This window comes from Rhinopithecus roxellana, chromosome 14 (genome assembly GCF_007565055.1).
Source record: "Rhinopithecus roxellana isolate Shanxi Qingling chromosome 14, ASM756505v1, whole genome shotgun sequence".
Lineage (NCBI taxonomy): Eukaryota > Metazoa > Chordata > Mammalia > Primates > Cercopithecidae > Rhinopithecus > Rhinopithecus roxellana.
The window spans coordinates 126,952,982-126,979,823 of NC_044562.1; the positions used below are offsets into that span (position 1 = coordinate 126,952,982).

Genomic DNA, 26,842 nt, shown 5'->3' on the forward strand with positions numbered 1-26,842 from the left:
TTCACGTGCCTGCCGGCAGGCAGACTCAACCATTCCTTTTGTCTGGCTTAGCACAGCCCATGTCAGACTGTGAGGTACCACAACATGCTGCTGGGGAACCCACACAAGAGACAGACTTCTTTAATAGCTTCTCCTAGAGGCTTGCTACGCAAAGCACTGGTCACAGAATAGCAGCATTGAAGCACCTGGGAACTTGTTAAAAATACTACATACATCTCAGGTCCTACCTCAGAATTACTGATTCAGAATCTGCATTTTAACAAGATCCCTTGGTGATTTAGTTCACATTAAAGTGTGAAAAGCCTATCTTAGAGGACACCTCTCCGCTTAAGCATCCTTGCCCCTGCCTGCTCCCACATGACATTCACAGGCCTTCTCCACCTCCCTCAAGCATCTGCCATCATATCAGGGCATCTCAGCTGGGCGCAGTGGCTCACACCTGTATCCCAGCACTTTGAGTGGTCACCCACCTTATTTGGGGGTTCGAGACTAGCCTGACCAACATGGAGAAACCCTGCCTCTACTAAAAATACAAAATTAGCCAGGCATGGTGGCTCATGCCTGTAATGCCAGCTACTTGGGAGGCTGAGGCAGGAGAATCACTTGAACCTGGGAGGCAAGGCAGAGGTTGTGGTGAGCTGAGATCATGCCATTGCACTCCAGCCTGGGCAACAAGAGTGAAACTCCATCTAAGAAAAAGAAAAAAAAGCAGGGCATCTCAAGTTCAAGGCCAAGGGAGAAGCAGCAATTCCTTCTCACCCCAGCCCATTTTCTGAGTCCTAGTTTCCTGTCATCTTACGCAACATCTATACAGGAGGTGTACACATGGGCACGGGTGGGCAAGGCTGCTTATTCATTAAAGAGACCTGGAAATTGAGTTGTAAAAATAGGTATAATTTTAATACATGTAGTAGGAAGAACAGGCGGGAAGAACAGAGAGAATTGCATGCAAGCCTCCCTCAATACATTGGGAGAAGGCAGAACATAAACTGTAACCAAAAGCCAGGCAGAGTGCAGAAAGGCAATTGGAGTTTGGATCTGGACAGCCTGGTGGGACAGCAGACACAGTCTCTCTCTCTCTCTCTCTCTCTCTCTCTCTCTCTCTCTCTCTCTCTCTCTCTCTCTCTCTGTCCTCTCTCTCTCTCTGTCTCGTACACACATCTGTCAGAGCAGGGGCAGCCCTAAATGCCAGCCACCACGCTGCTTACTTAAACAACAAAATATGAGAGGACAGAATGGAGAAAACAGAAAGCACACAGTAGAAGTGGAGCCTGATGAGCTCTTTCTGAAAGTTTGTTCAGTGCACATTCCAGGTGCCGACCGTGGCTGAGGCTGAAATGGCAGTTGCTGCTCTGCAGCACAACCACTGTTTGTAGGCATCTGTGGAGATACAGATATGAACTCCCCTGAACTAAGTTAAATCCGGCAATAAGCAAGGTCATAAATCAATAGATATTGCTGAAAGCCTGGTTTTAAGACAAGTTTCTCCTTTCAATGATGTTTAGAGCCAAATTTCAGGGGGAAGAAGTAGGATAGTAAAATGTCTTGGCATTTTTAGATCACTTAAAGAGATTGTTATGCAGCAAAAATGAAGTATTGATAGTAAGGCAGATGCCTAATACTGAAAATCTAATGTTATTAAGCATTATAGATATTGATTAGAGAGTAAATTAAACATGCCCTATATACTGATGTAGGAGTTTAATATTTACCGCAAGTACCGTAGGATCATCATTACCTTCCTTCCGCAAGCTGGCGTTTAGTCACCGTCAGTTGGAATTGCATTTGGAGAACAGTGATAAGTACTCAGGTACTGAAAGGCACCCACAAAGTGTCAATAAATTGTATAAGTAAGAGGCTTTGCCACTCTGCAAGTGACACAAAGACAGATGGCTTCCCATCAAAGAGTTTCTGAGACAAAGCTTTATATAAATAGGAGACTGGAATTAGACGGTAATAGAGAGATTCTGTTCTCAGTGGTTGGGATGTAAATTAATTTAGCCTGTCCAGTTTGTAGAGCTTCATCTGTTACACAAGGGGCCTATAATGTGGCTGTCAAGATGTACTTGGAGGTTTACAACTTTATTTGTCACTCTTGCCTTATGCAGAACCTCTAGAATTCTAACAGCCTGAACCTTCCACTAAGAACTCAGATCTATTTGATGTTAGGGTTATTGCCATGTGGATAGCCAAATGGTAACCAGGACTGGATATGAAAAAGCACTATTATATTTACAGTGGAGGCTCATGATACCCGAGTTTGGCGTTTGCTGTGCATGGCTTCCTGTAAGGTAGTGCAGATAGGCAGTGGGCATCTGGTTGTTGACTTAGAATGATGCCATCAGAACCAGAGGAAACCGTAGAAGAAATCTCAGCGAGCAGCACCCTCTATAAAGAGGATATTGAAGACCATGGAAGTTAGAAGTCTTCCTTGCTCAAGAGTGCATGCTTAGTGGCTAGCCCGGGATCCAGACCACTAGACTCACAGCTAGTTTGCATGCTCTTGAACCCTGTGGTCAAAGATGTGACTCTATCTTCGTCCTTTTGTAGCATTCAAATCATGTTTTGATACTGATTTGATATTCTCACCAGTATGGCTAGATAAAATAAGAACACCCTTGTGGTACTTTTGCCTAATAATGATGGCAGCTTGTAATAACTGAGCACCTGCTATAGGCCAGATGCTGTGATGTGCTTCACAACTAGACCCTCATTTAGTCCTTGCAATAACCCTATAAGATAAGCAATAGTATCATTATTTTTTCTATTTATTTATTTTTTTAAGCTTTCTATTTTTTTTATTATACTTTATGTTCTAGGGTACATGTGAACAATGTGCAGGTTTGTTACATATGTATACATGTGCCATGTTGCTGTGCTGCACCCATTAACTTGTCATTTACGTTAGGTATATCTCCTAATGCTATCCCTCCCCCCTCCATACCAGAATCTCTGGGACACATTTAAAGCAGTGTGCAGAGGGAAATTTATAGCACTAAATGCCCACAAGAGAAAGCAGGAAAGATCTAAAATTGGCACCCTAACATCACGATTTTCTTTTAAGAAAGAAAGAGAGTAAATGGTTTCCCCATAGTCACACAATGAGAGGCAGAGCCAGGATTGGAGCCTATAATTTGACTGCAAAGTCTGCCCCTAACTATCATACCGTACTATACAGACAATCTGTAGTTTAGGGTAGTTCAACGAGATTTTTTAACTTTGTGATGGAGCCAAATTCAGTAGACACTGTACTGTGAGCACCCATACAACCATTCTGATGTTCATTTTCAGCACAGTATTCAATAAATTACATGAGATATTTAACAGTTTATTATAAAATATGCTTTATGTTAGATGACTTTGCCCAATGGTAGGCTAATGTAAATGTAGGCTGGGCTGAGCTATGATATTCTGTGGGTTAGGTGTATTGAGTACATTTTCAGCTGATTTTCCACTTACCGTGGGTTTATCGGGATGTACTCCTGCCATGAGTTGAGGAGCATCTGTATTCCCACCTACCTCACCATAAGGTTGTATTGATATTTACTCTCCTCTGAGCAAAGCCCTTGCTCAGAGCTGTCCTGCTTTTTCAGGAACACCAACTAAATACAAAATCAGCCTTGAAATGCCCTGGCTTGGGGGCTGTCATCCCTGGTCATCTCTGTCCTCGAAACAGCTACAGCAGCAGCAGTGAAGTGTCTCTTTCAAGCACCTGCAGCGAGTACTCCAGTGGCTCCTCCTATACGTTGCACGATGGGAAGAACCTCAGGAAAAGGGTAAGGCCTCCTTTTAAGCACTCTGGCATCAGACTGAACCAGAAAAGAATCCTCTTCTGGTGGGATTTGGTCATGGAGGTGAAGGGCAGGTGGGAGGGGTAAGAAGGAAGCCACCATTTGCGGAGCACCTGCTCATGTATTATATTGACCTCCTTTCATCAGTGCCATAGCCTCGTAAAACACTATTTGACTATAAATTGGAGGGCAGCATGGTGAGATGACAGAGATCACAACTTCGGTGTAGGTAGGCATATTTCTACTTATATACATGCCAAGAGTTCCTTTACCAGGATTTTTAATAATTACTACTACTAGAATGACTCCCATCTGCACAGTGGGCTTGCAGAGCTGGAGATTCCTTCGTGCTCTGAGGAGACTTCTTTGTACACTGATGTAAGGGAAATATTTGAAATAGCTGTTTTATCCATTCCCTAATGTTGGAGAAAAGGAAAGAGCACACGAGAATTGAAACCCTGGATCAGAGTGTTTGGAGGTCATTTTTCTACCATTTGTATACATTTAGTTCATGGTTTTAGCAGTGTAGAAACCAAGAAAATCCAGAACTCCCAGGAGATATTGATGAGGGAGTAGCTTTGTCATCCTCTGAACAAGAACTCAGAAGATTTCACGTTTGCATTTAGGGCTTATTCCCTTGTACTCAGACTTCCAATGCAAAGTACAGAGCCTGCTGCATTATCAAAATTGCCCCCTCTAAGGAGTTGTTAGGTGCTCTGAATAATGACTGCTCAGAGCCTGGTTCGGAACAGACTGGAAAGATGGTCAGGGATGTTTCCTTGCTTTGTGAATATCGCTGGCTCCCAGAGCTCCTAGCTCTGTTCTTTTCACGTTCACACCTCTTTTTCTCTCTGCCTCTCAAAGGCTTTTCACTTTCTTTTATTTTTTGGCTGAAATTCTTCCAATTACAGTAGCTTTTGATGTTCTAAGGCAATCTCTCCCCTGAATGAGGAAAAATAAGGTTCTTAAGGCACTTCATGGACAGTCAGGTGGCTCTTTTCTGGATCCTTAATAGGGCTCTGCCATGGTCATGGAGTACCAGGACACCAGGACATCTCACAGTGGACAGTCTTGTTTCTCAGGGACCCAACAAGCCAGACCCAGATTCATGAAGACATTTGAAATGTGGATTACTTAAGAAAGTTCTGCAGTTTCTTGCTTTGTGCTGGATACTCATGTAGTATTAACTTACGTAATAAACATGTATCATATTAATTTGAATTTGTGTAGTAACTTACATAACAATTAACATATGATTGCGCTTTTTGAGCTCACAACTATGTTTTTTAAAATACTTGTGTAGAAACAGAAAGGAAGCCTGCATGAAATGCACTAGCCTGCCCTACAGAGGAATCTGGCTCTAGTTGATGAGAAATTACCGTGTGTAGCACGGCCTTTTAAGGACTTCAGAAGCATTAGATCATGTAATGCTCCCAGTCGCCTACTAAGTAGGCTCTCATATTCTCCCCATTTCACAGAAGATGACACTGAGGTGTGAAGAAGTTAAGTAACTGGCCCAAGATGCCACAGGCAGTACATGGCAGAGCCAGGCTCCAGAAGGCTCCAGAACCCACATTCTTAATGCTCTTTTATACTGGCCTTGTTGAATCAGCCTGAAATGTGGTGCGGTTGCTTCAGTGATTGAGATTGGTTTGCTCCCATTGAGACCAAGACGCCCTTTAGAAAAAAAAAGTGTATAATTCGGCCGGGCGCGGTGGCTCAAGCCTGTAATCCCAGCACTTTGGGAGGCCGAGACGGGCGGATCACGAGGTCAGGAGATCGAGACCATCCTGGCTAACACGGTGAAACCCCGTCTCTACTAAAAAATACAAAAACTAGCCGGGCGAAGTGGCGGGCGCCTGTAGTCCCAGCTACTCGGGAGGCTGAGGCAGGAGAATGGCGTAAACTCGGGAGGCGGAGCTTGCAGTGAGCTGAGATCTGGCCACTGCACTCCAGTCCGGGCGACAGAGCGAGACTCCGCCTCAAAAAAAAAAAAAAAAAAAAAAAAAAAAGTGTATAATTCTTGTCCAGTCGAGAAATGGAAGAGGACTGTGGACATTACAGGCCTGAACCTCAGCAATAGCATCTTTTAGTCAGCCACACTGCTTCCCAAGAGCAACTGTCTTCCAACTTTCGCAGCAAAGGATGGATCTGCCTGTGGGAAGTGCCAGCTTCTCCCCACCGTCACTCCCACAGGGCATCCATGTGTCTCTCACCCCCAAGCTTCAAGATTGGCCTAGGCTTTTCTCCAGCTATTAAATACTATAACCTCCTGTGGAGGACTGAAGGAGGAATGTGGCTGATCTCACCGGGCAGACAGCCTGGGCCCTAGGAGGTCTGCAGCCGCTGGCTCTGGGGCAAGTCGCAGTGCAGCACTGGGCAGGCTCCAGAATGGCGGAAAGGAGGCAAGGCAGAGGCTGAGCATGTCTTCTTGGGGGGCAAACACATCCACATTTTTCAAGCTCTTGTGGGGTACTTTGGCCTGGCTTCTCTTATTTATTGTCAACATGACTATCAGGATCATGGAAATTCTTAGAAACTCACACTGTGGCAACTGCTTTCTGGTGGATCTAGAATATCCAGATTCACTAATGGGATTTCTTCTGATTTCTAAAGGAGTTTGTAATGGTGCAGAGAAGAGGAAGTGGGGCAGCATCACCAAATAGCATCTACTGCCAGCAACTTCTGATGGTGGAGAGTTTCCTAAAGAAAAATTATGATTTGATTTAAAAACAAATAAATGTGTGCATTGTTGATAGCAAGAGTAATTTTCATGAAAATGCCTTAGATGTAAGCAAATGTTTACAGTGTACTAAGAAGCCTGACTTCAAATGGAAGTTTCTGACCTTTTTTTCAACCTCTGCACATAAGGTGGGCAGGGAGGAGACTGATGTAGCCAAAACTGGTATAGAGTGCATTTCTGAAACCCAGAGCCTTGTCTTGAAGCTCTTTACCATTAATCATATAGCCTTTTTTTTTTTTTTTTTTTTTTTGAAATGGAGTCTCACCCTGTCGCCCGGGAAGGAGTGCAATGGTGCAATGTCAGCTCACTGCAACCTCCACCTCCCAGGTTCAAGCAATTCTCCTGCCTCAGCCTCCCGAGTAGCTGCGATTACAGGCACCTGCCAACACGCCCAGCTAATTCTTGTATTTTTAATAGAGATGGGGTTTCACCATGTTGGTCAGGCTGGTCTCGAACTCCTGACCTCGTGATCCACCTGCCTCAGTCTCCCAAAGTGCTGGGATTACAGGCATGAGCCACTATGCCCAGCCCAAATAGCCTTCTTAAGAAGTCGCTAGGTCAGTCCCCTAAACTCTGCAAGTACCATTTAAGAAATAGTGTAGGGTAACCTGTGATCTCTATTGTGACACTGACTAAGGTAAAGGGGAGAAGAGGGGCCAAGCTTGACTTTAGTAGTATAGCATCAATTAGGACTGCAGGCTCTGGGGCCAGACTGCCTGGGTTCACGTCCCCTCATGGCCACTTTTGAACTGAGTCGAAATTGACAATGCTGTAGAAAGAGCCCGAGAATCCAGAGTTCAAACCTTTGCTCCAGCTCTTTCTGTGTGATCTCCAACAGCCCCAACAATGAATCTCAGTTGCCTGTTCTGAAGATGGAGTGAAAGCACTCTGTAAATGGCTGGTATACAGCAGAGGCTCAGTAAATGTTAGCTTTCTTTTTTTTCCCCCCTTCCATTTCTTATTAGCAAAACTATGGAAAAAATATGAATATGTAGAGTACAGTCTTTTCTCTATGTCATTTCCCATACATTTTTCCAAAGCTGAGGCTGGCATTTGGGAAGGGTAATGGGCAAGGAATTGACCTTTCTAAATTTGGTAGGTGAATAATTACTATCAGGTTCTAACAACGAATGCCCAGCTGCTATGTGTGTGTGTGTGTGTGTGTGTGTGTGTGTGTATATGTGTGTGGTAACTTAAGAAAGTTTTCACAGATATCTGTTGCCTACCAAATAAAGTCATGAAGTCACAGAACTATCAAATGTGAGCGTAAAGATATGAACCAACTTACTTTTCCAGCTTTACCCGCTGCACCTATCATAGACACTCTACAATAAGGTCATGTCATTTTCTAGTCATTCCCCCAATGTACCTTGAATGTACTTTCTGACTTAGGTCTTTGCCCATCCCATTTCTTCCACCTGGAAGTTATTTCCCCCACTTTTAACCTAAGGCAAACCTGTCTTTCAAGAGCTAGGTAAACTTAAAAGAAAAAAATATGTACCTTTCTTTCATGCCTTTCTCCAAATAGACCTCTCTGTGGCCTCCCTCCTCTGAATCTCCAGAGTACCCACAAGATTTGCACTTCTCATTTTCTCCCTTGACATACAGTGAGCTGTGGCTCTCCTCTCCCCTGCTGGGATTTCTGCTCCATGAAGACAGGGCCTTTACCTTCTGTTTCTTTAGATCACTGTGCTGCTTAGCACAAGACCTGGCAAAATCAATATTTGCTGCATAGTTTGTGAATACATTAATTAGCTAATTAATGTAGGCATTTGTATGTGAATACTTATCAACCACTAGTGCAAATTAAGTCCCATGATGGACTTTTCCTTTTATATATGTGTGATCTATATGGTTTAATCATTTCTGATGTCTACTTTTCTTTCCTAGCAATCATCACAAAACTGGGATAAAAGGCTAAGTATTGATTCTTCGCTCCCAAGTGGCTTTGCTAGTCCTACAAATGAACTACCTCCAACTCGTATCAAGGAAAGCCACATTTTGGAAGGGCTAAGAAAGCTACAGAAGCGAAAAGTGTTACTTGAACCCCCATCAGTGATAACCAAATGGGGTTATAAAGATTGCATGAACTCGAATGAAGGAATATATTCTCCAGGAATTAAAAGTAGCAGCCTCAAGGAGTATCCCCCCTGCAAAACAGCTGACCTGGGGAGCCCCTGCAAGGAGCCCCACAAGACATTTGTTTATGATCTAGATTCCCACGATGATGCGGACGATGACTCCTCCACCTTCGCATTGCTCCAAGCAGTTCCAAACCAGAGCTACAGGCCGCATGGCAGTAAACTAACCCACAGTGTTTCTGACAGTCTGTTTGGCTGGGAAAGAAATAGAAAACACTTTCTGGAAGGCACGTCCTCAGTTTATCCCAGGGAAAGGCCTGAAAAGCTGACAAGTTGCTCCAGCAGCTGTCCTTTGGAGAGGAAGCTGTGCCCAAGTGTGCAGACGCCTCAGGTACAGAGGGAGAGGGGCCCACACGGCCAAGGCCATGGCTGCGTGGCTCTCAACCTCCAGCTTTCAGACACTGATGACAACGAAACACTCGATGAGCTGCACATAGAGAGCGGTGATGAGAAAAGTCCTTCAGACGCGTCACTGGCTGCCGACACCGAGAAGTCTGTGGAGAACCTGGATATTCTTGTGGGGTTTGGAAAATCTCTATGTGGGTCTCCTGATGAGGAAGAAGAACAAGTGCCCATCCCTTCAGAGACTAGGCCAAAGACGTTTAGTTTCATTAAGCAACAAAGAGTTGTAAAAAGGACTTCTTCAGAAGAATGTGTTACCGTGATATTTGATGCAGAAGATGGAGAGCCCATTGAATTCAGCTCTCACCAGACTGGAGTTGTCACTGTTACCAGAAAGGAAATTTCCATCAATTCAGCTCCTACTGGACCCAAGGCAGAACATACTGAACTTTTACCTCAGGGAATTACTTGTTTACAGCCAGAAGCTGCTGCAAGAGACTCTACTTTCTTTAAAAGGTCTGAAGAGGACATGGAAAAAAACATTCCAAAAGATAATGTAGATAATGTTCCTAGGGTGTCCACTGAATCTTTCAGCTCCAGGACAGTGACACAAAATCCTCAGCAGCAAAAGCTGGTCAAGCCAACACACACTCTCTCATACCAGAGTAATTCCAGGTCTTCAGCGCCCATGGGCATCTATCAAAAGCAAAATCTGACAAAAATACCTGCCAGGGGCAAGTCTTCACCTCAGAAATCAAAACTAATGGAGCCGGAAGCCTCCACACTACTCCCTTCATCTGGCCTGGTGACTCTTGAAAAATCACCGGCCTCAGTTCCTGGGAAACTCTCACGATTCATGAAGACTGACAGCTCAGGACCCCTCTTTGAATTACGACCAGATCCGCACATTCCAAAACATCCCACCCAACTTCCGCACAGCTCCAGATTGCCCAGCAGGAGGGACTGGGTCCACTGCCCCAAGAGTCAGACTCCAGGGTCACGGTCAAGGCCTGCCATTGAGTCTAGTGACAGCGGAGAGCCCCCCACGAGGGATGAACACTGTGGCTCTGGGCCGGAGGCAGGGACGAAATCCCCTTCCCCTCCGCCCCCTCCAGGCAGGTCCGTCTCCCTGCTGGCCAGGCCCAGCTATGACTATTCACCAGCACCTTCATCCACCAGGTCTGAAACCAGGGTCCTCAGTGAAACAGCAAGGACCCCATTCAAATCCCCTCTGTTGAAAGGAATCTCTGCTCCGGTTATTTCGTCTAATCAGGTCGTGACAGAAGTGCAGAGGAAGAAACCTTCTGTGGCCTTCAAAAAGCCTGTCTTCACTTACCCTACGCCCTCCCCAGAAGCAGTCATTCAAACCCAGTGCCCTGCTCATGCCCCCTCCAGCTCCTTCACCATAATGGCTCTGGGGCCTCCAAAGGTCTCTCCGAAGAGAGGTGCCCTGAAAACCTCTCCTCGCCAAACACTTGGGACCCCACAAATGGACACAGGATTACAGACTCCTAGGATTTCTCCTTCAACCCATGAACCACTGGAAATGACGTCCTCCAAAAGTGTATCTCCAGGGAGAAAAGGACAGTTGAATGATAGCGCCTCCACACCCCCCAAGCCTTCCTTCTTAGGGGCAAACGAGTCACCATCATCTCAGGTCAGTAGTCCCTCTTTGTCCCCATCACCCTCCAAAAGCCATCACAGCCCTCATGGTTGTCAAAATGCTCATGAGAAAGGACTGAAAACTCGCCTTCCGGTGGGACTCAAAGTGCTCATGAAGTCTCCCCAGCAGCTCAGGAAAAGTTCCACCGTGCCAGGGAAACATGAAAAAGACAGTTTAAATGAAGCCTCCAAAAGTTCCGTGGCTGTGAACAAGTCTAAGCCAGAGGACTCCAAGACTCCAGCAAGCATGGAGATCACAGCAGGTGAAAGAAATGTGACCATACCGGATTCACAAGCCCAGGACAGTTTAGCTGAGGGGCTTCCCCCGGAAACAGCACTACAAGAGTCATTGGAAAGTAGCATCCCTGGGAGTGATGGAAGGGACGGGGTAGATAATAGATCCATGAAAAGATCCCTTTCCTCCAGCAAACCACACCTAAAACCAGCTCTGGGCATGAATGGCGCCAAAGCCCGCAGCCAGAGCTTCAGTGCGCACTCAGGAGACAAGCCTTCCACACCCCCCATGGAAGGGCCAGGCAAAGTCCGAACTCAGATCATTACCAATACTGCTGAGAGAGGCAATTCTCTTACCCGGCAGAACTCTTCCATGGAAAGCTCTCCCAACAAGGCCCCTTCTGTTCCCATGTTGGAGAGTCTCCCTAGTGCTGGGAGGCCCTTGGGGCACCCCTCCTCCAGGCAGGGCTCCCTGGGGAGCTCAGGCAGCTCCAGCAGTCAGCATGGGAGCCCAAGCAAGTTGCTTCTGAGGGTCCCTCCAAAGTCTGAGGGACTCCTCATCCCACCTGGGAAGGAAAACCAGCAGGCCTTCACCCAGGGAGAGTGCCCCAGTGTGGCTATACTTGCGGAACCAAGCAGTGACCGCCACAGGTGCCCACCCACCCCAACAGAGTGCCCTGAAGTCCTGCAGAGCCCAGGGAGGACTCAGCATCCAAGCACTTTTGAAACAAGCAGTACATCCAAACTAGAAACTTCTGGAAGGCATCCAGATGCCTCTGCAACTGCGACTGATGCTGTGAGTTCAGAAGCCCCCCTCTCACCCACAATCGAAGAAAAGGTCATGTTGTGCATTCAGGAAAATGTGGAAAAGGGCCAAGTGCAAACAAAGCCCACCTCTGTAGAAGCAAAGCAGAAGCCTGGGCCTTCTTTTACCAGCTGGTTTGGTTTTCGGAAGAGTAGACTTCCAGCTCTGAGTAGCAGGAAAATGGACGTCTCCAAAACCAAAGTAGAAAAGAAAGATGCAAAAGTCTTGGGGTTTGGAAACAGACAACTAAAATCGGAAAGAAAAAAAGAGAAAAAGAAGCCTGAACTACAGTGTGAGACAGAAAATGAGCTTCTCAAGGACACCAAGTCAGCAGATAATCCAGATGGCGGTTTACAAAGCAAAAATAATCGGAAAACACCACAAGACATTTACAACCAACTGAAGTTTGAACCAAGGAATAGACACAGCCCTGTTACATGTTCAACAAAAGACACCTTCATGACGGAACTCTTGAACAGGTAACTCACTGGAAAAGCAGGTAGCAATGTAGAGGGGTCCCTCCACCACCTTAAAAAGAGTTGTTTGCTTTCTGTGCATTAAAGGCCAGTCAAGCATGTTTTTCATACGAGCAGGAATGAATAGTAGCAGTCTTATACGTTAGCCAGAATTTAAACAATGAAATAAAAGTTAGCAATAAAATGATAATTTAGTCCGTGTTACTTTGTTAACCAAACCAATGGTCTTTGAAATTAAAGAATGGTAAGTTTTATCAGGGTTGATAGAAATTCCATCTACACTAGGAACTATGAATGTACCCAGATGGCATGAAATGGAAGAAAATTACACGTACGTTTTAAAGCATGCCGATTTCATTGGCTATACCTAGCAAACATATACTTGGAAACTTTCCAGAAATAATGATGTTTCTTGCCACTCTTAAGCTAAAAATGTATTTAGGAATCACTCTTCAGTGGTTTTTATTTTGCCCCTCTCCACAGTAATCATAAAAATAAAAAATACATTATGATATTGTCACATCTAAATTGACACGCTACTAGAGTATTTGAAGATTTGATCAAGGCCTGTGAGACACACTTATCCCTCAAAGGTTTAAAGACGAGCTAGAAAGAGATTACTTTAAATATTAAAAAGATTGGGAAAAGGAGAGTGATTGAAGAAGGAGCAAGGTCACTCATCAGAGGAATCACTTTCTACCTGCAGAGTTGATAAGAAAGCAGCTCCACAGACAGAAAGTGGATCAAGTAATGCTTCCTGCAGGAATGTGTTAAAGGGCAGTTCTCAGGGCTCCTGTCTCACCGGCAGCTCTATCAGCACTCAAGGAAACCACAAGAAAAACATGAAAGGCAAAGCCGATATGGAAGTACCAAAAGGCTCCCTGGTAAGTGCTCCTCCATCCTGGTATCAAGTGCTACAATCTGAGATGTTCTGGCTGGGGTCTTTCTACCGTTTGCTAATGCAAGTGTATGGGTAAGAGATTGCAGTTGGGGGAAAGAAAAGGTCAGTGAGAAAGGATTTGTAAAAAGAGAGAGAAATACTGGTGACAACTGCAGCAGAGAGCTGGCAGCTGGACCTCGAGTGGGTCTGGCTCTCAGGAAATGCTGCTTTTCCCAGCTGTTTTCAAAACGATGAGTATAATCGCGGTGAGTCCAGGCAAATGATGCTACCGGTATCATCTTCAAATTACACCATTGGGCTGGAAATTTGTTTTGATGATTATTTCTAACATCACCAGCAACCAAAAAGGAACGAACGTGATTTTAAAAATAAAAATGCTAAACAATTTAAGAGACTATTGCCTATTTTGATGATTTAAGTGTTATGTTTTATGAAAGTTGTATGAACCAATTCATGCAACTTAGAAGCTGTGAAGACTAAGAAATCTTTTTTGGAACTGGGCTCCCTATCATTTAGCCTATTATGGGATCCAGAATGCAGGGAGTAGACTTCTTTTTAAAAATTAAAAAATAAATGGAGCATTTTTGTATTTTCCTGGAGTGTACTAGTTTCAGTTAATATTTTTGTTTTAAAATTACCTTAAATTGCACTTACTCTCCTTACATTCTTTATGTACTTGTGAAAATAATTTGATAATATTCATTGTTCCTTTTGGTAAGTTCCAGAGCACTTAAACACACAAAAAAATTCTCTTTACGGAATTACTATATCCATATCTTTTTGTACTCTAATAAAGAGGTTATCAAAATATAATACATACTACCATTTTCTGAGGAAGAGCTTTCAGTATTTCCCTGCATTATTTTTTGGAGTCGTTCAAGAGTAGAGGAGATTTTAAAGTGACCATGGCTGACATTATTAACTATTAATTATTAGCTATAACTATTTATTGATGTTTAGATTTCCTTCAAGTTTCACATACTTTAATTTGAGATAAGTGGTTGTTTAAATTTTTTTACTCAAATAGCTCTTGACTCTACAGAGCCGTAAGGTCTTTTTGACAGACTCTCCAAAATTGTATGCAGATTAAGTTCATTGCAGAAGTTTGTTTTTTTGTTGCTGTTGTTTGTTTTTTTGTTTTCTTTCCCCTATCCCATTTCTGCTCTTGGTTTCCATGGTATCATCCCTTCTTTGAAAACAGATGTCCCCTGCATTATAAAACCACAAATTATAAGCATATCTAAGGCTGCCCTTGTAGTGTCACTGAAAGCAAGGGGAGAGAATGAACATGTGAAAATGTGCAATATGCTGGAAATTCAATCCAGCTGATGGAAAACTTTGATAGCCTGGCAGAGCCCCTTATCAGAGGCACTCGATTTAACTATGCTCCATTTAGTATGGTCCTGACAGCTTAGGGTACATCTTCACTGTACAGAAGTACCAAAAAAACAAAAAGACTTTGTGTTTGGCTTTCACGATTTCATTTTTATTTTCTTGTTACTTCCTAATGCTAAAGTTATTTGCCATGCTTTTCCTCTCTCATCTGCAGTGTTTCACAGGGTGCTCTGGTCTTTCCAGAATACCTGCAAGAAACACTCTTATTATTTTGTGTGAAGTACAAAGATTCCCTAACGACCCCACATATACATAATTAATAGGGATATGATAATTTTTCTAGTTAGTTGAAAGACAGATTAGTCATGCTGAGAAGCTTTTCCATACAGAGAAATGTCATTAACCTGGATAGTTGACTAGCTAGTCATTTTTTAAAATGAGAATGCAGTGCGTTTTGTTTCATCTCCATCATGATCAGCATGGATTGGACTGAAATTACTAATTTCAGAGAGGACATTGCTATAGACTCCTTTGGGACTAGTACAGAAATAGGAGTGAAAACTCATTTATTATATGTTATCAGCCTATATAGGAAGGAGATTAGATGCAAAAGGAGACGTATTTTAACACCACAGCCCATTTATGTGAATATCTATGAACCTTTTAAAATTCAGAGTTGAAGGGAATTTCCCCCCACTAGGGCTCAAGGTAAATTCACTGTCCGCTTATTTTAAAGTGTGTTGCAAAGAATTTTTTCATAGCAGTTATTTGGGATGAAAACAATGTCTATATGCAATGCATTACGTATCACACTTTTTTTCTGACATAAAACCACTGTTTAAAACCTTATGATATACTATACCACCGTCTTTTGTTCTTTACAAACTAAGATTATATATAGTTATGAGAGTCCTAAGGCATTTTTAGTATTCTAATATATAATAATAACAATAGAAAGATTATTTTCATACATATAACAAATCCACATGTGTAGCAAACCTCCACTTAGTTCACTAGTAACTGCATATTCATTTTTAGTATTGCTGGAAACGTTCTAAAATATGTTTAAAAGTCCTATTAATGTTTGGCTGAATTAAATTTTTTTCTTATTTCAGTCCCTTAATTAGAAGCTTATATCCCCATTTCTGCCATCATTTATAGACCACTTAGCTCTAATTTTTGTGTAATTTAGACAAGGGCTGTGTTACTTGGTACTTTTACTTAAATTATATAAAATCATTATAAAATAAGGAAAAGGCATCTCCTAGAAAGGCTGCTTTGGTATTAAGTTAATAAGTCAAAAAGAGGTACACTAAGCTTGCGACATGTTTTAAGTTCTTCCTTCCTGTGGATTTAGATAATTTTCTGAAATGAAAAGTCTCAAAGAAAGACAGCTCTAGGCTCTAGTTAACGATCACTGGGCAAAAATAAAAATCATTAACAAAATTAATGAGATCATATACCTTCATCATGAACCATTTTAATATGACCATTTTAGTATGGGTATTTTAATTTAAATTATGGGTATTCTCTTCACCCAGTGTCACATAGTCTTAAAAAAAAAGTCTGCTAATAAAAAAGCATCAAATACTATCCCATTAAAATGGTACCATGGTGATAAAATGGCAGAAAATAGTACAATAATTACACAAATTGTTATCATCTTATTAAGTTCTGTGAAATGTTATAATTTTAACATCCTTAATTGAACAATTCTGTTCTAAATGGTATTTTGATGCTAATAAGAAGCATGCATATTTTGCCCTCCGCCTGCAAAGTTTTCTAAATGAGTAACTTTTCCAAAGGTTATGCCTTCCAGGAGTTTTCCCTCCCAGGATTATTTCCTGTCTCACTTAGATTCATTATGTTCTTTTCCTTTTCAAATGAGCTTTGACATCAAAATGTTGGTTTCTTGGGAAGCCGTTAGTGTTAGGGTGATTCAGGGAAGAAATATGTATAGAACTCCAAATGAAGGATGTTCTCAAAACTGGGTTTAATTATGAAATTAGATCAATGGTGAATTATTTTCTCCCCTTTTCCACTTGTGTCTCTTACAAGCACATTTCTTCCCGCCCTTCCTAGGAACAGGAAGCTCAATTTAACTTCCTAGGAACAAGAAGCTCAATAAAATAGAAGTGCAGTGATATTTAATTGTTGCCTGTTATAGACTGGTGTTTGGAGTCGTTCCTGAGACTAGAACTGCAGAGCCCCAAAAGATGGTCAGGAGTTAGAGATGAATCATTAGAAGACACCCAAAGCACTGACAACTAACTTAAACCAAAAGCAAACCATAGTTGTTGCTTGTGAGTCACCTTCTACTTTTTACCAAATGGGACATAACTGACATGGACTTGTTACTATTCCTGGGATGGCAGCAATGACTGGGACATTTCTGTATTTCTAACCACCAGTCTTTTCTGACCCAAACACTTGCCAGACTTCTTGGTTTTGGGGCCACTCTCCCATTCTTTGCAGTGCTTTCCCGCATGGATACTCTCCCACTTGTACCTATTTTTGGCAAATTCTTGACCTGGCAGCCCTCTTACTCCCAGGAAAGCTCCCACAACTTCCCACCAACATCCAGCTCCTATGGGATCAAGAATGAAAATTAATTTAAATTTCATCCTATGAAAAATATAATCAGCAAGGGGAATCTGCTGCCAAAATAAATTATGCCCCTCATTTCCATAGGCAAATGGATTTTTTTAAATTACTCACCACTTTGCATTGAACTCTATTTGTATGGATAATTAGAACTGACAAGTATGTCACTCTAAAGCACTCCCCCACTTTCCATTTGCTTGCTGCTTCTTCATCCATTCCCTTCAAGTTCGCAGTTTCCCCCCATGAGTCATCTGCCCCTCATGGGTCATCCAGTCCAGGAGAGCTGAGAGAGCCAGTGGACTCATTCACCATCTCAGTTCCTCTCATAAGTCCCCAGAGGCCACATTTAGCATTTGCCATTAAGCACATAAAGCCCTGGAAAGGCTCTGGCAAGGAGCTGACAGGTAGGACTGTGCAGTAGCTTTTGTTTTCTTTCTTAAATACGATAATTAGAGAAAGGAGGTGAAGAAGGGGCATAGAAGGGGTAGGGAATAGTAGGGAAGGGAAACAGAGAATTACACACACACACACACACACACACACACACACGAAAAATGTTTACTACTCTTAAAATATAGTTTATGGGTACTTGGAATATTGCCTTCATATCTAACTAGTAGACATTAACAAAGAGTAGTTCTTTGGAAGGTCTGGAAAGGACAGCTGTAACTGGACAGGGCACTCTGAAAAATTGAATTACAGCAATGAATAAGAATCAGGAGTGCTTGTTCTATAACTGAAATTCTGTATGACTTTGAATAGATTATTAACCCTCTCTGAACCTCCTTTTTCTTTATCTTTAAGATGAAAACTTTGTTCTAATTATTTGATTCTTTCATTTAGAATTTCACAGGCTGGCAGAGATGATGATTTACTCACAGTCCAACAGGTTTTGAGGGCACCCCTGCAAGTTTAAAATGTATAAATTTAGAAAAACCCGAAGGAAATACTATTTTACATTAACAGGTGGGGGAAATATGGGACATACTGCCTTAAGAGCTGATATGAAACTGAAAATATGATTTCCTTGTTGTTTCTATAAAGTAGGATAAAAGGCTCCCAGTGGATTATTAATGGAAACTAAGGTGTTTGGGGGCCTTTGGGTCACCTTGTCACAAACAGATCCCTGAGCAGAGAGAACCTTGGAAGGCAAATAAGTAGTGCTTTGGTCTTTCTCATACTCACAGTACGTTTCCTCTCTGCCATCTGTAAATATCTACTGCTAGAACATGGTCAGTTAATGAAGCCCTTTTTTCCTGCCTTCTTTCATTCTCTGACTTTCTTCCTGTGGAGTTGCTAACCAACAGGGAAATGCCCACAGATTAGACAGCTGAAGGGGAAAGAAAGTGATGAAGCATGGCCTCTTGATACTGAACCCTTAACGATCTCTCCTTGCCAGGGTTGAGCTAGCCGTCTACGTACTCTCTTGAGTTTGCCATCTCTGGCTATCAGCATGGTACAGATTAAGCACCAATTACATTCTAATATTGAAACTGCAGTCATAAAATGTAAATAATTGGTCTTATTCCATTAAGTATGAAAAATAGGAGGCAAAAAGTAGATCCAGCTCAAGGTCAGTACTCAGCCATACAACTTTTACATTGAGAGTATAAAATAATAATTTCTTGGCATTCGACTCAAGCCCTGTAGCAAATCCATTGACAACCGCTGATGTAAGTGCCTAAGCAGAACACCCATTGCATTGCACATTATTATCATGGGCTGCCTGGAATGTATTTTAAAAGAGCTATGTAGGGACCATTCCCTCCAGAATCCTAAGTTGTCTTGTACTGAGTCCAAGTCTACACAGGCATATTCAAGTGGAAATTTGAGAATACCAAAGGTCCCCCTAGTAAACACAAATCTGGAGTCAGGTTTGCTGTTTAAATCCCAGTGCCACCACTTTTGACAATCACCTTCTCTGCTGCTTTGGGATGGGTCTTCATCTCTTAAAATAAAGCTAACCACAGCACCTGCTTCATGACACTGTTGTAAGGATTTTGAGATCTTACGTGCAAACAGCACCTGCCCAGTATGTAAGTGTTCACTGTTGTTTGTGGTTGGTATTGCTGATAATGCTGTTACTTCTGCTACTGGATTGGGAAGCAGGGGGCCTGGGCTTTCATGCCAGTGTTGTCACTTACTTCATTCATGCCAACTTTAAAGAGACCTCAGGATTCTCATCTGTAAAATACTGGGACTTCTTTAAATTCTGTGTAGAGTTCCATCTGATGCTGCCCAATCAAGCGCCTGGGCCTTCCAACTGAAATATAAGAGGGAATGGTTTTGGCTGAAAAAAAAACAATCTAGATAAACGACTCACTGCTCTAGTTCACTGATCATACATACATCATTGTCATCTCCTTTCATTATGGAAAGAATGAAAAAAAAATCATCTTCTTAGTTACATTCCAGGAAAGAGCCAGGAGATCTAAGTATATTTAAAGTATGTATTTTCATTCCTATTGAAATAACTGGTAGTGGAAGTCACTGACTCTAGAGGAATTATACCTCCTTAGACTTTAATTTTTCCTGACAGCCGTGTGTTACTGATTTTATTAATTATTAAAAAGCAAAGCTGTTATCTCTAAAATTTTGTGTAGAATTAGATACCCTGTAAATTCTCTCCTTCAGAAATGAGGTTATATGTCTGAAAATAAGCTCTTATGATTAAAACTTGCAATAAAGGCAAATGATGGAGTGTGGAATAGTGGAACAAAAAAATATATGTTATATGTATACGTACATACTCGCACATGTATATACATGCAAACATTCACGCCTATGCCCAAATATTTGTTATAGAATGTATCATTACTCTGAGGATTGCAAAAGGATCTTTTTAATAAAACAAATAAGAACTTGCTTCATTTTCTTCTTCCTGCAGGTAAAACAGGCACATGAAAACTTGCAAGAGGATGAAGATGATGCAGTTGCAGATTCTGCATTTCAGAGCCACATCATAGGTAAAAATTCACATATTTATATGTCTTTTACTGAGACTTATTCTAAATGTATCCTTCTTTCAGATACAGTACATTCCTAGAGACCATGTCCCTCTATCAAGACTGAGTCTTAACTATTCACACATGGTTGCCATTATCTCCTTAGACTTTGGACATTACCATAAAATAAATGGGTCAAAGCAGCACCTATGAGGAAAACATGGGTGTTTGCAAAAGAATGCAAAGCAAACTAATGGGAAGTATTTGTCAATATGAAATGAAAGTGATACTGAGTAATCCAGTTTCTATAATTGTCTCAAGAACACCTAGTGGTTAGAAGTGTGGGTAGTGGTTTTCTTAATTGAAATATTTGATAAATTGAATGTTTTACACATAGTAGCAAATATAGAATAAGAAAATATGGTTTGCCAAAACTCTCAACTCACTTTTTACATCATTTCTGTGAAAACTCAGAATATAGATAGTCCTGTCTCTGAAATAAGTTCAGCTTGTCAGCCACGTCTTAAAATTGTGCATAACCTTGAAGGAACTCAAGTTCCCAGCACACAGGAACTTTGCTGACCTCTTTTCAGCAGCTGGGAGGTAACCAGTGATGGAGGAGTTGCCTGTGACTACCATCCTTGTCAAGAGATAGAAGAAGTGACACCTTTAGCTGCTCCAGGCCACCCTGGACACTTGAAGGATTGGTTGTTCCTCAGGCTCCAAATATAGCCATGAATGTGAGCGTGCTGATTATTTAGCTTGACACAAGACATGGAGGCATCATGGAATCATTTCTGCAAGTCACATTTGGGTGTAGGAGATAGTACTGAATACCGTGTTCCAGGATATGATGGCCCCACAGATCCCCAGTGTCTAGTATAATCAGCATCCATTTCTCCTCTCCTTTCACCTGGAACATCTTTAGCTGCCCACTCTCAGTCTCCCACTACTCGGTGCCATGTTGGCACACTTTGTGGCTGGTTTCTAGCGTACTCAGCGGTCTTGTGCAAACGATAATTTATAGTTTGTCTGAGAGAGTTGTTGTACCCCCATGGCTTAATGAGACTGGCATGCCATTATTATTCTTTTCATTCGTAATTGTGAACACAAAAATCTTAACAAACAGCTGAAAGAATAGTCTGAATAAGATTATTATTCCAAAAGGACATCCTTTATTATAGTTGTCAATGTAAAATGCTTAAATTGGTATCAGTTCTGCCTAGTTAGCTAATATTCGAGTTAAATATTGTTTAACAGCCTTCAAACATGACATTGTGCAAAGCCCTGCTGAGTCATCATTTTTCCATAACGAGGTGTTCTTGGGCCTATGAAATAATATATATAAAGTCACAAGCTGAATTTTTCCTAAGAGAGCTACAGGAATCTCTTAAAATATTTTTTAATAGGTAGCAATTCTTTGTATCTGTGCTGCTTGATGTAATAGCCACTAGCCACATGTTGGCTGTTTCAATTTAAATTAATGAAGCAAGATAAAATTAAAAATTTACTTCATCAAAAATGCTAGCCACATTGTGAATGTTCAGCGGCCCTGTATTCTGTATAGTCACGTGTCGCTTGGTGACAGGAATATGTCTTGAGAAATGTGTCATTTGGCAATTTCAATGTTGTGCGAATGTCAAAGAGTGTACTTACACAAACCTACGTGGTATAGCCTACTACACACCTAGGCTGTGTGATATAGCCTGTTGGTCCTAGGCTACGAGCCTGTACAGCATGTTACTGTACTGAATATTGCAGGCAATTATAACACAATGGTAAGTATTTGTCTACCCACAGCTAAACATAGAAAAGGTAAGGTTAAAACAATGCTAGTATCGGCTGGACACAGTGGCTCATGCCTGTAATTCCAGCATTCTGGGAGGCCAAGGCAGGTGGATCACGAGGTCAGGAGATCGAGACCATCCTGGCTAACACAGTGAAACCCCATATCTACTAAAAATACAAAAAAAAAAAATTAGCTGGGCGTGATGGCGGGTGCCTGTAGTCCCAGTTACTTGGGAGGCTGAGGCAGGAGAATGGCATGAACCCAGAAGGCAGAGCTTGCAGTGAGCCAAAATCGTGCCACTGCACTCTAGCCTGGACAACAGAGTGAGACTCCGTCTAAAACAATGAAAAATAAAAAAATTCACATCAAAGATAAACAGCAATGTACCTGTATAGGGCACTTATAGAAATGGAAGTTGCTCTGGGTAGGTCAGTTAGTGAGTGGTGAGTGAATGGAGGGCCCAGGACATCACCTTACACTGCTGTAGACTTCCTAAACACTGTACACTTAGGCTACACTAAATTTATTGAAAAAAAAATTCTTCAATAATAAATTAACTTCCCGTCACTTTTTTACTTTATAAACTTTTAAATTATTTTTAACGTTTTGACTCTGTGATAATACTTACCTTAAAACAAACACATTGTACAGCTCCACAAAATATAATATTTCTTTATATCCTTATTCTAGAAGTTTTCTTCTGTTAAAATTTTTTTTCACATTTAAAATTTGTTGTTAAAAATGAAGACACAAACACACATATTATCTAGGCCTCCACAGGGTCAGAATCATCAATATCACTGTCTTCCACCTTCTCCCACTGGAAGATCTTCAGAAGCAGTAACACACATAGTATGGTCATTTACTGTGATAACAATGTCTTCTTCTGGATATCTCCTGAAGGAATAGCCAGAGTCTGTTAACTTCTTTTAATAAATGGAAGGAGTACAGTCAAAAATAACAGTAAAAAGTGTACTATAGTAGTAAATACATAAACCAGTAATAGTAGCTTATTATCATTATCAAATATTCTGTACTATACATCATTGTATGTGCTAGATTTTTCCATGACTGGCAGCACATAGGTTTTTATATACCAGCATCACCACAAACACATAAGTAATGGGTTACACTATGACATTACAATCGTTGAACTATGACGTCACTAGGCAATAGGAATTTTTCAGCTTCATTATAATCTTAAGGGATCACTATCACGTATGCAGTTCATCATTGGGCAACACATCATCTTGTGGTACATGACTATGTTCTATATCATAAATAAATCACATATGTTCCTTCATCACACAAACATATGTGTTCTATATGAATGTTTCCTTCATCAGTGTTCTGTTGGATAGTGCTGCGTTAGATTACTCTAATGGAAGTACATTTGAACCATGTTTTTGATAGATAATTGACTTGATGTGCAGATCATTGCAGATGTATCTCTTTAAAGTGGTAGAGAATCATATGAATAAGCTACTGGTGGCCACAAGTAAACAACAACAAAAAAGCCTGACAAGTCATTACATAAATAATAAAGTTAATCATCTTATAGAATTAAAAGACTGGAGGAAGGCAAACATGAAAGAGGTGTGCAGCAGGTCAACAATGTCATCGAAAGCCCTTTATATACAGGTACCTTTTTCGACCACATATTTGTATCGTAACAAGAACTCAGGCAAACTTTTGTCCATAGTTAAGAAGAACTCTTCGGATCTATAAGTTTGGGGCACTCGATACTGGTTTGAGCAAATTTGGGTTGGAGAAGAAAGGACAGGATCAAGCCTACTTCAGTGAACTGCACAAGAATCATTGCCAGGGGAAAAAAGAGTTGTTTTGTGGTAGAACCCTGCTTTTGAAAAGTAGCCTGCATAAAGGCTAAGAATTTAGACAAAGCTATGTTAAGCCAAATAGAGTAGCTAATATTGGCTCATCGTATCTATTTACTTGGCCATGATTACCCTGCTAGCTTTTTGTCCTCATGCTTGTGGCCTCTGGTTGCAAATTGACTCCCACCACTCTAGTCATTTACCTTTAAGACAAAAGTATAAGGAAGACTAAAACTTCACTACAGTTCCCCCATAGACTCCATCTTATGGATCATTGATGAGAAATGAATCATACAGCCAATCCTAGCTGCAAAGGATGCTGGGAAAGTTAGCATGTTGCTTTCCAGCCTCTATTGCATGAAATAGCAGGGAAAAGAGAGCTGAGCATGTCTCCTAGGCTAGCCAGTCAATAGGCTCTCCACAGACCTTCTAAAAAGTCCCTCCATTTCAAGACTGAATGAGACTCAACAAAGTCAAGTGGTTGTTTATCTTAATTCCACAAGAATGGCCAAGAATATATGTATTTTGTACCCTGATAATACCATTGTTCTTCATGTTGTCTAACCTAAGTGTTGTCACATATTCTTGCAATATTTTGTAACCATAGTATATTTCCAATAGCAGCAACTGTGCAAATCTAAATGTGTTGTTCTTCTAACCAATACTAACTAATGTCTTTGACAGAGAACAATCAGGAAAGTTGTGAATTTGAATGTTTGCATTTCTGTGGTTAAGGGTAATCACATTAGTTTAATCCAAATGTTATGAGTTGATTACAAGAGAAGACATGTTAACTTGGCCAGATGCAGTAACTGATCTCTGTAATGCCAGCACTTTGCGAGGTTGAGGCAGCAGAATTGCTTGAACTCAGGAGTTCAAGACCAGCTTGAGCAACATAGTGAGATCCCATCTATACTAAAATTTTTTTAAAAATTAGTCAGGCATGGGGGCATGTGTCTATAGTCCCAGCTACTCTGGAGGCTGAGGCAGGAGAATTGTTGAGCCTCAGAGGTCAAAGGTGCAGTAAGCCATTATCACGCCACTGCACTCCAGCCCAGGTGACAAAGCAAGACCCTGCCTCAAAAAAAAGAAAAAAAAAAAGATAATAACTAAACCTGCTCGATATTGAAATTCAAGATTCATGCTTAAGTAAAATAAAGCAACTACATTTTTTTCTTTAAAATTGCCCTCATAAATGTCAGACTAAACAAAGCAAATGGCTAGCCTAGCCTAATCGAAATATTAACAACAGTGATCACAAATGCTGTATTTCTAATCATTCTTTCCTGCTATCTAACTATAATGCCTTTACCCTATGTGTTATACTAATTGTCTACTGCAGTTAACAATTAGTAGGAATTCAAATGCCATTCCTTGTCTTGTATTGAAAACATCAGCCAGTTATAATAAAAATTAATTCCCTAGGAGGAAACGGGATTTGTAAAATCTTATAAAGAGGAGAAAATGTCCTTTGAGGAATTTGGGGGAGAATATTATTGAAGCAGAACCCAATAACATTCACACAAAAAATTGAATCCTATTGGGATTGTATGGTAGGTGTTCATGAAGTGAAAGATACATGTTATTTACCACCAACTTAAAAGAGTTGAAAAGAATAATCTTCCCAGTAGTCTAAAGGGCATAGGCCACAGTGCCCCCTGGTTGAATGAGGTCTATTTACCCTCCCCCATTGTCTGGATGTACTCCTAGCCTCTTTTGCAGGAGCCAGAAGGGTTCCTACTACCAGAGTGTAGCATGACAGAGGACGTGATCTTACCCTGATGCTCTGACTTTCCTTGGATAGCTCTGTGAAGTTGCCTGTGAGGTGCTCTTTTCCCTACTCCAGAAACTGATATTGCCTCCAAAGCATCCTGCCACCCCAATCTATTGTCCTTCCTCCATTCTTCCCCAGATGGGCTCTCCTGTCTGCAGCTAATGTATCATGCAGAGGGACAATAGGTGCTCAGTAAATACCTTTGAGTAACTTAACACCATAAATCAGTATATTTCCATTTTTCCAAGGTGTTTCATTTCTTTGTTCCTTATCCTCTCCTAGACTTTAGCTAGCTAATGTGATAAACTAACTCACATCTGTGTAGTAACGGATTATACAGGTACCTTTTTCGGCCACATGTTTGTATTGTAACAAGAACTCAGGAAAAGTTTTATTCATAGTTAAGAAGAACTCAGGCCAGGGGAGGTGGCTCATGCCTGTAATCCCAACACTTTGGAAGGTCAAGGCAGGCAGATCACTTGAGGTCAGGAGTTTGAGACCAGCCTGACCAACAGGGAGAAACCCTGTCTCTACTAAAAATACAAAATTAGCCAGGTGTGGTGGCACCTGCCTGTAATCCCAGGTACTTGGGAGGCTGAGGCAGGAGAATCGCTTGAATCTCGGAGGCGGAGGTTGTGGTGAGCCGAGGTTGCACCATTGCACTCCAGCCTGGGCAACAAGAGCAAAACTCCATCTCAGAAAAAAAAGAAAAAGGAAAAAAGAAAACTTACAGATCTTTGGATCTATAAGTTTGGGGCACTCAGTACTGGTTTGAGCAAATTTGGGTTGCAAAACAAAAGACAGGATAAAGCCTACTTCAGTGAACTACACAGGAATCATTGCCAGGGGAAAAAAGAGTTTTTTTGTGGTAGAACCCTACTTCTGAAAAGTAGCCTGCATTAAGGCTAAGAATTGAGACAAAGCTACGTTAAGCCAAAAAGAGGAGATTTGGAGCATCATGTATAATGGCTATTCTGGTAACACAAACATTGTTCTTATAAGCTTTTATCATCCAACCATAAAGCATCTAATCCACAGTAGTAATGTGCCCATCTGCAGTTAGGTAGAGACAGAAAGAATAAAAGAGTCATATGATGTACAGTTGTTGTTATCAAGGAACCTCTGCGCCACATTCAACTGAAGGTCAGCAAATAGAGCAGCTTCTTCACCCAGCAGAGGAGAGAATGCCTGGTCCAGTGCCAGAATGTTGATGGCTGTGGTTGTTATTTTGGTCAGGAAAGAGGGGAAGATCTCACAGGCGCCTGAAGCAAGTGCTTTGCTTATATAGAGAACAAAACCCAAGACCTAGATGCTTATCAGAATGAAAGGAACTCTGGTACCTACTTCATTGTATCAAAGCCCTAATAGAACATGTCTAACAGTGGTGGATCCAATCATCTGAGTTCTCCAAACCACATTGATTTTTAAATCCACGACTGGATTTTTCTAACCATTAGTACCAGTA

General features: G+C 41.4%; 1 protein-coding gene across 1 annotated transcript in view; it reads left to right on the forward strand.

The window, feature by feature from the left end:
• NCKAP5 (NCK associated protein 5) overlaps positions 1-26,842 on the forward strand; it is a 944,753-nt gene that overhangs the window by 822,182 nt on the left and 95,729 nt on the right. The window contains exons 12-15 of the mRNA XM_030917014.1: positions 3,594-3,776; positions 8,425-12,197; positions 12,901-13,078; positions 19,922-20,000. Coding sequence (XP_030772874.1) covers positions 3,594-3,776; positions 8,425-12,197; positions 12,901-13,078; positions 19,922-20,000 — 4,213 coding nt within the window. The remainder of the gene's footprint in view (positions 1-3,593; positions 3,777-8,424; positions 12,198-12,900; positions 13,079-19,921; positions 20,001-26,842) is intronic.